At 41.0% G+C, this 12,336-nt stretch overlaps 1 protein-coding gene across 1 annotated transcript; it reads left to right on the top strand.

Annotated features, from left to right (window-relative positions):
• Window positions 1-3,870: 3,870 nt before the first annotated feature.
• Window positions 3,871-12,336, top strand: LOC126575818 (neural cell adhesion molecule 2-like). The gene is made up of 9 exons (XM_050236735.1): window positions 3,871-4,055; window positions 8,567-8,730; window positions 8,808-9,128; window positions 9,194-9,335; window positions 9,583-9,725; window positions 9,800-10,304; window positions 10,369-10,544; window positions 10,641-11,399; window positions 12,292-12,336. Exons 1-9 carry the CDS (start codon window positions 3,995-3,997, stop codon window positions 12,334-12,336), a joined length of 2,316 nt encoding a protein of 771 aa, XP_050092692.1. The 5' UTR covers window positions 3,871-3,994.

The following is a 12,336-nucleotide window of genomic DNA, read 5'->3' on the forward strand; positions in this document are numbered from 1 at the left end:
GCTTCATTTGCTTTGCAAACACGTATCGTTTATTACCGTTTGTCTAGACTATAATAATCTATGCTAATTTCAAACGAATAATGAACAAAAATGAAGCACAAATATATGGGGATTTGCTCATTTTCATCCTTTCTCTAGAATGTAGCGTTAAGAATCTACTAGTCGGGACAAGTGGTTAATGATTAATGGTCCCCACAGATATATTCAATTGAAAATAAGGTTTTACCACGGTTTTCCGACAGCCAATCAGTGTAAACCAAATTCAAACAACGGCTTATAACTTGAAGCCCTTCAAATGTTTTATCAATAAGTTGATGGTTGGGTTAGATTTACACGGAGAAAGGTTAGATGATAAATCAACAGGCAAACAACCAAATCAACGTATATCGTTGGACTAACACTGAGGAATCCTAATAAAATCACCAACTCTCTGCATGACAAACTCCTCCTCTGCGTTGAACACTCCTACGTCACCTGCATTGATAATATCGTATAATCTCTATCAAATGTTGTAGCTCTTTAGATTAGATAATATGATGAAAATAGCTAAATGCGAGCTGTTTCTGAGAAATTCCAAGGGCGTTTAAATGCTTTATCAGGTTGTTGGAAACGTAAACATTTTATCAGCCTGCGTTAAGCGCTAGACGACCCTTCCACAAGCGCAGCAAACGTTGTGCCCTATGTTGTAAAATTGGTTCTTCTGATAGCGACTGGTGATCATTCAAATCACATGCAATGCAAAAATCGGATTCGCATAAACTATCAACCATTTTTTTTAAAATTTGTTCTTCAACTACAAACTTGCTAAACAGATTTTCGTTAATCTTACACCCTTACTTACTTACTGACACATCCTGCGATCCAACCGTGAAGAGTGCATCTGGTCAATTCATGCACTAACATACGAAATTTATGACAAATCGTCTAAGAAGGACAAAAGTAAGTTACACTGTTGCAGCAACATAATGTAAGTATCGCGGTGACACGCGCTTGGCCTGCGCTTCTGGTGTAAGGAGTGAGGTGCCATCGACCACTCGGACGCGAACAATAGTTCAAACGCATGAAGTTCATGAACGCCCCGTCAAGGAGTATCACACGTATGCTTTCCAGGGGCCATAGGAAAGCCCCATATGTGAGGATATTTTAAGCTATATTACACATTTGTTATATTAATTACACATTTGTTATATTTTTAAGCGGAGATAGGCAGTTTTTTATTATTTTTCTACATAAATTCCTGATTTCGAAACATATTTTAGCGGATAGGCAGTTTTTATATTATATACTTCCACGAAGAAAGATCCCAATGAACAATTTGAATTGCCCGAGCTTCCCCTCTGCCTGCGACGTAGCGGGAGGAAGTCTGAGGCGGTTGAAAACGAACTTTCCGCCCGGGCGACGCAGCAGCGGCTGGTGGGGATCTGTCATTCAGCGTTTGCCTCGTGTACGTTGCTGGACTGCCTTCAGGCCGTTAACTAGCATTACGTTGGTTTTGTGTCGAGCGATCTCGAGCTCTATTCCAGATACTCGCGATTCCACCGCTTCGACCGATCGCTCCGTCTTAACTTTCTCCTCCGTCAGGTTCTAGCCACTGGCCGCCAGGACTATATCATCGGCAAAGCCTACGACCAAAATCCAGAATGGCTGCCAGCATAGCTGTAGAACACCATCAAACATCACGTTCCAGAGAGTTGGTCGTAAGCTGCATTTCCTGTGGTCGGTGTCGTAGACCCACCCACTAGAGACCCATCATCATCCAGGCTCCTTAATATTCTAGTAAGATAACGCAAAGCAGCCGTCAAAATGATGTTCAGCAGTCAATCCGATTTCTCGGAGACACCTCGGAGTGATGATCGACCGAAGACGGTGTAAACTTAATTTCTCAGACCACAAGGACGTTGCTATCAAAAACGCTGAAAAGGGCAAAAACGCCTTGACGGGCCCCATGCGTAGGACTTGAGGCCTCAGTATCAGCGGCGTCTGTCGAAATTTGTGAAATTGTGTGTCGAAAGAAATTTGTGAAAATTCAACTCAGTTTATCGGCTTACCGCGATTAGATTAGAAAGTATAGTGGGAAAGATGTGCGACAGCAGGGAGGCATTCGAAGGAGTGAAGGTTTGTCTTAATCTTCACGTCAAAGTTGCGTCAGTTGTGGGAATTTCAACGAACATAAGTTGTGACTCAGACCAATAACGCGCATACCGATGGAGGGACTCAAGGGAGCAGATGCACCAAGGGCAGATACCAGGGCAACATTGGCGTCACTCTTGGACCCGCGTGAAAATAAGGAAGCTAGGGTTGTTCTCCTAAGTTGGTGAATCCTATTGGACTCCTATTTCACGTGCCTAGGCATAGATTCTTGCTTGAGACGGCAGGAAGGTTATGAGCAAGATGATGTAGAGTAGTTGCAAGCATCCCTTAAAAGCAGATCATTGAAGACCATTTGTTTTCTAGTGAGAGTGCTTTAGCACTACTGTCCAACAGCGTGTCATCGAAGAACCAAACAAGTTAGGTTTAGTGGGTTGGCCCTTTTCCCCGGAACTTCCGTCGGTTCGTACGATTTAGTATTTCGCCTGTTTGCTAAACGATTCAATCCGAACTTTTGGCGTTTTTGTTGTGTCCAAACATTGAGATACAAGCTACCGTATCCTGAACCGTTGCGGCCACTATCACCACGTTCTCAACCGCACCGGCTCTGGCCGTGCACAGCGATTGTTAATTTTGCCGGAACAGTTCCTCAACAATTAAATTCTGGTTCGTACTGGTGTCGGCAATTTGGCGCCGAAGCTTCGCTATCACAAACCTCTACACTCCACAGGGGTTTGAGTTGGTCTGCTTAGCGAATTGATAGTAAAAATTCTGTTTTCTGTGAGAGCTCTTGCTTTAGGGAATATCAGTGAATCCTTGCGGTATAATGTACGAGGTAAGAGTAGATGGCTTGAGTACGAATATAACCTACTCGATCCAGCAGGGCTAGAACACTTGATGGTGCTTCTGGGTCTGTGTCGTAAATAAGTGAAGACCGATTGATGTTAGCGTATGTTGGTGAAGAAAACATGAGGAAGGGATGAAGAAGCTTCCGCCGTTGGGCCTTCCCGATCGCGGCCTATCGATACAATATGCCGACTCAGCTTAACAAACATCTTTAACCTTCGACTCAAAAACCAATCTCCGTCCATAATTGCATCTGGCGCTGTTGTCAACCGATCGGAGGTGTGTCATGTAGCGAAGCTAAGCGAGGGGACGATGCTGGTGTGGTCGCCGAGGTTTAGAACAGGTTTTAAAACCTAAATGTTTGAGAAAACATTTTTAATGTTTACTAGCAAAATAGGCAAAGTTTTTCATTATAAATGCTGCTGTAAAGAATAAATCTAAAAGAGTCTTTTGCTAAACGTTAAACTGAACAATCATCGTGTTCGTTATTTTGCTCGCGTTCTTTTCATGGGCCCACCGCACGAATCTTCCGCGGAAAAGTGTTTTATCACATGTTCGTCAAACACAAAAGAAAGCGTTTCGAAGGATTAATTAAAAAAACGTTGAAGTTGCATACCGTATGTGTAACAAGACTCTTCGTGTTTCTGATGACGCATGGTTGGAATGCAGGAAGCTTAAAAAGCGAGATAAGCTCGTCAGTCAAAATTTGAGGTAAGACTCCCAGTATCAAGCATACACCCACCCAGTTACTCATCGCAAACCCTTGCTACTAAATTTAATTAATCGCAAGACGTAAATCGATAAGGATAAGCTTAGATAAGATTAAGTAGAAACAATAGTGCACGTAACGAAGTAAAGGTGTTTCGCTCATTTGGGCTCTTGGCTGTAAGCAGTATGCTCATACAGTTAGTTACCTGCGCAGGTGTATAAATTCAATACATTCATGGTCAAATGTGCAGCAGTAGTTCCGCAAATGTTTATTCTAGCATCGGTTTTTGCTAATGTCTTTCTTGCAAATGAGTGTTAATGATAGGCATGATCTTCAGATCATATCATCACAATGCGAAACGTGTGCATAGTGTTGTTCGCCATTTTCACCATTTCGGGACTCGGGGAAAACGGTAAGAATTTAATTTCTAGTTGAGTTGCTTTGGCTAGTTATAAGTGTTTTTGGTGATGTTAGTTGTTGGTGTGTTGCAAGGCAAGGCTATTAAGCCATCCACAGACTGATTGCGGAGCTTGTGGTGCGGTGTGTGCGGCGCGTCTCTACAGTGCTACACTATCGCACTTTAACGAATTCAGAGCTGTATACAGCTATCGTTAGTGTAGCCTTCTACAGGAATGTCAAGCAAAAGTGGTAGGCTAGATCTTGTATGTCGAAACGGAATCCACGCTTTCCATTGTGCATATCTGTGTTGCGATATTACCATAAGTCAGCTCTGCTTATTCCATTCGCCTGTAAAGGTCCGTTCTTCAAGAGGCTGTGAATCGTCACTCCATGCTATAAATAATGTAGCGCGTATTGCCAAGACCGGCACAATTCCAAATTCCGATGCTTTAATCGAGCTATGAATCGACCGAGTGTGATGTGGATGTGATCGATTGCCTTGATTGTAGCCTGTTAGCCACCCCTGCCATACCATACCCTGTAGACTCGATTCCCTTCCGTGATAATAAGATGTGCATCATCGAACGAGTTATCAACTCGTCCTCATATTTCCCTGAACCTAACACCTGAAACGCTGCATCAGCGGTCCTTGTAACAAAGCAGCAAATTGACAAGGCCTTTCTGTGAATACACTCCTCGGTATTGCAGCCGGCCTCTTCATACATTATTTACAAGCATTCTTACAATATATAACACCTAGTGTTCCCGGCCAACTTCGTTGTGCATTCTTGGGGCCAATATTTAAGATGTTGGATGTTTACCCTCGGTTGGGCACCCGGCGTTTACCCCTTCGTTGGGCACCCGGGTACCCGGGTACCCCACTTATGTGCATTGCATTGTTATGTTCTTGTATCATCGTTTGTATCAGTTTAATGATAAAAAAGGTGTTCTAGAACTAATTTAAGACTCTTCGGAACGTATTTTTCATTAAAAATCATAACAAAATCCAATAAAAACAATGCAAATAATGAAAACAACGCATTGATACCCCTTCGTACGGTCATTCTCTACCGCGTACGTCGTAAAGCAAGCAATAAGATCGTAAAGTGATCGAATTTTTCAGCAAATATGTTATTGAAATTATTTATTTCTTCGAATAAATCAGTTTTGAATTGTCATAAGGCACTTTTGAGTCATAAACAATTGAGTTAATTGGGCACAATTGAGCTACGAGATCAGACCAGTTGCTACATGGTGCGTTCAGAAAGTAATCAGAATTGATTTTTCTGACAAAACGGTTTGAGATAACGTGTTTTTTACGATAAGATTTATTTTTTACGATAAGATAGAGGAAGGTTTTAGCTATCAATCGCACTTTATTTCGTTCGGCTATGACCAACTGCAAGAAAATGGGACGATTTTTCGTGAACCATGTTTTTAGTTGATGTAACATCTAGAACGCCCTCTTTCTATGGACCATTGGTTTGGCGCGGACATCCGGACCTACAGAAAACCATTCCGTTGGTGCCAGTAATTCATTAAGTCCTCATACATTTCTGTTTGCGTGCTCTGTGCCAGGAAGGGGTCCGCGATGGGCTGCACCAGTGGTCCATAGAAAGGGGGCGTTCTACGATGTTACATCAACTAAAATCATGATTCACGAAAAATCGTCCCATTTTCTTTCAGTTTGTCATAGCCGAATGAAATAAAGTGCGTTGAATAGCTAAATCCTAGCTCTACGTTGGCGTGAAAAATTCAATGCCTTATCTCAAACCGTTTCGTCAGGAAAAATCCAGTCTCATCATTTTCTGAACGCACCATGTATATTGGTTTCTGTGGTCTACGAAAATGCCGCCTAAACAGTAAAAGGTTTCAAAATATGTTGATTATTTTTCTCCTATTGCTCATGGAACTCCTGAAGCTCAAAAGTTATTAATTTTTCATCAAAATTTTGTAGTTTACCTAGTTAACGATTAATAAAAACGGCAACATGAATAAATGTTGATAAAAAGTGTAGTTTTGTGTTGAAAAACATAGCCCATGTGGATAGCCAACGTGTGGGGTACCCGGGTATCCGGGTGCCACTGGGCGGGAGTTAATTTCATCGGGCCATAATTACCTTTAAATATGAGTTATCAAAACAATTTCAACGCCAATTCGGCTTGAAATGAGTTGTACTTTGGGGATCCGGAGTTTCGTAAAAAAATATTGACGGGAAGGCATTCATTTTTTCGTTGAAACTTGAAATGGGTACCCGGGTACCCGCGTGTCCAACCGAGGGTTAATGCAACATAAAAATGGAAACGGTTTTTACTGTACTGATGCTTTCAATGATACTGATGACCAACATCCAATAATTGCCATCACAATCGGGGAGTTTCGAAACGAATTGTTGGGCAATGTTAACACACCTCATCCATCTTCCCTTTTTCAACACACGACATTTCATTGTAGGGGATCGTAGAACCATTTAGCAATGCGGCACGATGAAAATGAACCACGGGAGGATTCGCATTAGTTCCACATATACGATCCTGATCTCGATTGCATTGTTGCCTTCGTCTTTCGCTATCATTAATCCTTTCTCGTTGTTCTTGCGATATTGATTTTGATTTTCAGACATACGCAATTGAAGCTGTAAACATGCTTGATTGCATTGCTCAGAGGTCTGGTTTCTACGGATTAGTGCCTGTCTTTTTGAACTTCGACTGCGCACTCGTTTACTTGATCTTCTGATTGCAGGCATTTTTTCTGTCTATGAAATGACTCAACTAAAATCAGATAGTTTTCTATGTACCGCAAATAGTTCTTGATTCAAACCAAAATAATTACCAAACTTAAATCACTTGATCAATCTTGATCTGATCTTGAATCACTTGATGATCTTGAATCATCGTTGGTTTGCTCAAACAAAGCGTTCTTTAATTGGATGGGTGCAAAAAATTAAAAACTGATTTTGTGATCACTGTAGAAATAACCACAGTAAGCAAATTTGATCAAATTGGAGCAAGAATATTGAATTCAACGTAGTGAGCATTGGAGCTGAAAGTTTGCCAACCAATGTTTTGAAATAATCTCGAATCAAGTAGGCTGTGAGGTGGAAATCCGATGCAAAATTGAGTTCTAATTTGCCGTAAAAGGACAGACCTTACTCAAAATTTTCTTCCGTATAAACCTTCCGCAGAGCAAGACGAATTCATTGGGCCAAGAATGAGTGAAATCGGCCCATACGTTCTCAAGTGATGTGCGTTCGAAAGTACGAGTTTGATTTTTATACATATAGATTGTAATTTATATAAAGCATGGAACACCTTACATTTGGCCGCACTCTTCTACTCACTGAAGTGCCCCTAGTGGTCGCTACTCTGCTGGTGGTTTGCTACTCTGTTGGTGTCGTTTTAAAGGTTTAGTGATAAAACATTCGCCAAAATCGAACCATACCTTCAAAAGTTATCGCCGATGAAACACGAATGGTGAAAAAAAAGTCTGCACAATCTCTATGAAAACTCAATTTAACTGGAGTAAAAACACACGTAAAACTGCATTTTGGCAAAAACCAGCAGACAAATTTGACTTTAGCAATCGTAGAGGGAATACGAAAGTAACGTTTTAGCTCATTTACGCAGATAAAATCACCCGTAAACTGCTCATTTGGCAAGCGAACTGCAGTTTTGGTTTGAAAACTACGGGGCGTTTCATGACGGGAGGGTCCATGAACGGCCGTTTGTCCATGTCCATGAAAGAAGAATCTCTGGAAACGATCATTCTTCCTTTTATTAAGTCTCATAAAGGTCCTGTTAAGTTTTGATCCGATTTGGTAAGCTGCTGTAATAGCACGGAGGTCATAAGTTGGTATCGAAACAACAACATTGATTTCATACCAACAATCTTCAATCCACCAAATTGCCCACAGCATCGTCCAATGCCTTTATTTTGAGCTATTATGGAATAAAAACTTAAGGAACGATGCAAAATGATAAAAAATCATGCTGTAACGTACAAATGATGGGAAAAAATGTCCAATGAGACTTCTTCCACTACTGTGCAGCAAATGATGTGTAGCATAAAACCAAAAGTGACCCAATAATTTAATCGCTATTTCTTATGAATAGCTAGATAAAATACCTACAAAATGACACCTTTTCCATGTGTTTAGCTTATTTCTGGCCTGAGCTGTGTCCTGCTTTATGCGGCCAAATTTAAGGTGTTCCACGCTTTATACAGATTGTACGTCTGGTTCGATATGGTTTACATTTCAGACTCCCCTTATATTTAAAAATTACGAATATACAATTATTATCTATTACTAATAATACCTACATACACTAGCTAACCTAGCAACTATAACTATATAGATGAGCGATAAGGAATGAGAATGACGAGAGAACAATTTCATTCAATGTTTACCATCATACTAGTTCATCTTGTGTCGCGTTTTATATCTGTATGAAAAATCTTTTCCAATTTATACTAACTATGATTTCTTTTGCATTTGCGACTGAACACATGAAACATGTACAATAGATTATGGACTGCATACCGCGCCGACTATTAATTACGGCGATGAAATATCCCGCGATGAAATATCCGACAATGAAATAGAACTGCCCTACGGCATTACCTGGAAGGTAAATTGTACATTCCGCCGTCCAGTTGTTTGGAAGCACTATGATCCCTGGTTCGACTGGGTAAGATATTTGTTGAAAGTCTAGCAACATCAGGAGGAAGAAGAGAACCATCACTAACTGATGAAATCCATTTACAGGAACCTCAGAATTACACTAGCACTCCCTTTTACACAGGGGATACAGAAAATCCCCACGGGGCCTATCTCACCATCAGGAATGCATCGGCGACAATGGTTGGCCGATACTATTGTGTACCTTTAGATAAAATAGATGAAAAGTTAGTGACACATTTGAACGAGATGGCGTCCGAGGAAATTGCCTCCAGTATTTACGTGTTCGTAAAAGACCTGGCACAGCCTCTAGTACCCGTGCCGAACATAAATTACGTCCAAAAAGAGGGAGGGTATATTCCATGTAAGGCTTCTTACCGGGATGTCGAGGTTGAGTTATACAACAAGGTGAGATATTAGGCAAACCCTTTGCATAACCAACTGGACTAAGATCCTCGATTGCATTTTCTCAGTTCGATCCCTCAGATCCCTTACCGGGCCGACCCGACCCGACCCAAGGTTTTACTGTTCCCAAATCACTGTTATTTTTTGAAGACGGAATGCTGTGCAAATGCGACACTGCCAACTATACGATACACGTTGTAGTCAAAAACGGTAAGTCTTCAAGATTTCAACTAACTAAAACCGACTACCTAAGGGAAAATAGCTAAATGCTAAACTAATTGGTTTCAGATAAACCACCATTAACTGACACATAGTAGATAAATGTTTTCCCAACATGAATACTTAAACAAATCGAGACAAACAATTATTTTATAAAACTTAACAAACTTGTAAAGAATCTGTACGACTTAAATTATTATTATGCCTATTAATTTCCTGTAATTTTTAATATTTATAGATCTTCCCGAGCCCATCATCACCAGCGCTACTGATAATTTTGTACTGCAAGGAGCACTAATCAGGCTCAATTGTAGTATTACAATATTACCCAGCCAATCTGTAGAAATATTTTGGGACATTTTTCCTCCGGCTACAGGCACGGTGAGTTGATTACAGATTTTTGAACTTAATCTTGCTCCTCCAATAACAGAAATAATACATTTGTTATCTAACAGAATCAAAGGATGAAAATAGGAATGCTGGAAAAAAGACCACATCCTGAACTGAACAACCGCGTCGTATTTTCAAGAGAGCTGATTATTGAAAACGCAACAGTGCAGGATGGTAAAATCTATCAATGTGCAGTGGTTGACAATCAGAACAACACAAATTATAACAGCTATAAGTTGACTGTTCATGAAAAATCGGATAACTACGCGGAACTGACTAGCACGAACAACAGAGCAGTTATCAATCGAAAGCGAAACACCAACGGCGAGATTAAACCAATTGATATTTTGATTAAAGACCGTTCGTATCCATCGAATATAAGCTATCCCTCGGCGAAGGATGACCCATTACTATCAGATAGCAGTAAGGATAAGTACCTCATGGAACAAACTGAAAACTATGTGAGGTTAACGATAAACGATCCGACCGTAAACGATACGGGTGTATACACTACTGTGGAAATTTCCGGTGCTGGGAATGAGTTTTTCGACGCAACCGTTATTGTACATGGTGAGTAGAGCCTTTTTTGTTGGTTATGGTTATGGTTACTTCATATGTAATTGGCTTGCTTCAGGAAAACCTTTTGTGTACATGGAAAGTAAATATGCCAACAGTGGAGATGAAGAGGTTGAATTCACATGCTATGTCGTAGGCTATCCATTACCAGAGGTATGGTTCGGGTATCAAAGGTGTGATAATGTTCCATGGCAAAACTGTTCTTATGCAGAAGAGGCCACGATAGATGAAAAGGTAAGTCCAAATACTTTGAAAGTTATCATGTTTTGTAGGGTTTGCAACTGTTAGCAAGATTTTATCTTTCATTATTCAATATACGTTCTGGAACAGGCTGTCATCAAAAGCTATGGCATCAAAACAAAGGGAGTATATAAAAAAATCGCAGAGCATCCAGGAATCGTGTATTGCACGGCATCTAATTCTGAGGGAAGTGAAACAACTCAGGCATATCTACTGATGAGAAGCAGGGCCCCGAAAACTCAGCTTGAACGCATACCTGCCGATGGTTTGATCACTGTCGGAGATAATGTGACATTCATCTGCTCAGTAATAGATGTCGACTCCACAATCATACCCACAAGCCTAAGATTCCTGACCAATGACAAAGAGTTGTCTCAATCTGATCGAGTTCATCAGTCGTTCTTCTATGAATCGGAATTTCTGAAATCGCAACTGACGCTCATTAATGTGAGTTTAGATATGTCGGGTCGTATGAACTGTCGTATTAAGTCCAAGGATGCTTACGACACTAGTAAGGCTGTTCAGTTTGAAGTTGTTGCACCGATCGCTCCACGACTGCTATCAGGCAAGGAACACGAAAGTATCGAGAAAAGAGTTTCTGAGAGTCTCACACTTCACTGCCATGTAACTGGTACACCTCAACCGGATGTAACATGGACCAAAGAAGGTGGATTACAAAACAACAACACGAGCTTACATGCAAATGGATCGCTCTCCATTCATAGTTTGACGAAGATTGACTTTGGATTTTATGAATGTAGAGCCGAAAATAAGGCAGGTAATATTACGCAGGCCTGGAATGTTAAGCAGGTTAAGGTAGAGAGCACCAAGTCGATTCCATGGGAAATTGTAGTTCCAGTTTTAATATTTATAATAGTCATTTTTATTGTCATTTTTTTATGCTGGTACTATCGGGAAAATATTAGAAGGAGGTGTAGTGGTTGGAATCCGCGTTCGGCGAGTAAATCGACACTGCCAATCCGGGACTCCATCCAAATGTCAGAAAATACTGATCGGTCAAGAGTGACTGATGGAGCGGAAGAGCAAGAGACTCAAAGACTTACAACTAACTAACTAACAACACCGCAACCACCAGAGAAGACAACACTCTAAGCAACCAGAGATTCTGCATGTTCCCTGGTTGCTTAGAGTGTTGTTTGCACATTAGGGTAACGCGGCGGTCTCAGTGTTCCCGCGAATCAATTTAAGTGAACACAGCGCGCGACTCGTAAAGCAGCCGACGTCCCATCCCGAAGCTGCTCGCGCGCAAAAGAAAAAAAAGTCATTTTGTTTTTGATCATCAAGAAATAAACAGCGGCCCAACTCCTAACAATACATTTTTTTCGCTCAAGACGGCTCACAAGATTAACTTTAGGTGTAGCTAATGGAAATAACACATAGAAAATAAACAACCAATAAACAACATCGCTGGTCCAGGCTCCCGAAACATGTTTTTTCTCTGGTAACCCAAGAAGCATGACGGTTGACACCACGGAGTATTTTATATTCCACACGATTTACGCATTTACTGAAGCGTACTATTTAGAATGCATTTACATTTCAATCTGGTTTACGCTCCACGCGTCTTCAACAAAAGTGAGATACAACCTTTTTTCTATCTGAGCCTCTTAGTAGCACGGTGACGGCGCTGGAGGGAATCCCGTGCTACCACTGCCGATTACCGTTGTCGCTCATTGCTCTCCATACTTTCCCTTATCCGTAACACCTTGGGTATCTGCAGGGACGCAATCGTTCAGTGTTGGTGGCGAATACCACTTACGTGTAG

Source organism: Anopheles aquasalis, chromosome 2 (genome assembly GCF_943734665.1).
Source record: "Anopheles aquasalis chromosome 2, idAnoAquaMG_Q_19, whole genome shotgun sequence".
Classification (NCBI taxonomy): Eukaryota; Metazoa; Arthropoda; class Insecta; order Diptera; family Culicidae; genus Anopheles; species Anopheles aquasalis.

Bases quoted from the DNA above. Each gene is read 5' to 3' on its own strand.
- LOC126575818 (XM_050236735.1), top strand. From the start codon at position 3,995: ATGCGAAACGTGTGCATAGTGTTGTTCGCCATTTTCACCATTTCGGGA. The intron at 9,336-9,582 runs GTAAGTCTTCAA...TAATATTTATAG, and splicing joins ACACGTTGTAGTCAAAAACG to ATCTTCCCGAGCCCATCATC. The intron at 9,726-9,799 runs GTGAGTTGATTA...GTTATCTAACAG, and splicing joins TTCCTCCGGCTACAGGCACG to AATCAAAGGATGAAAATAGG.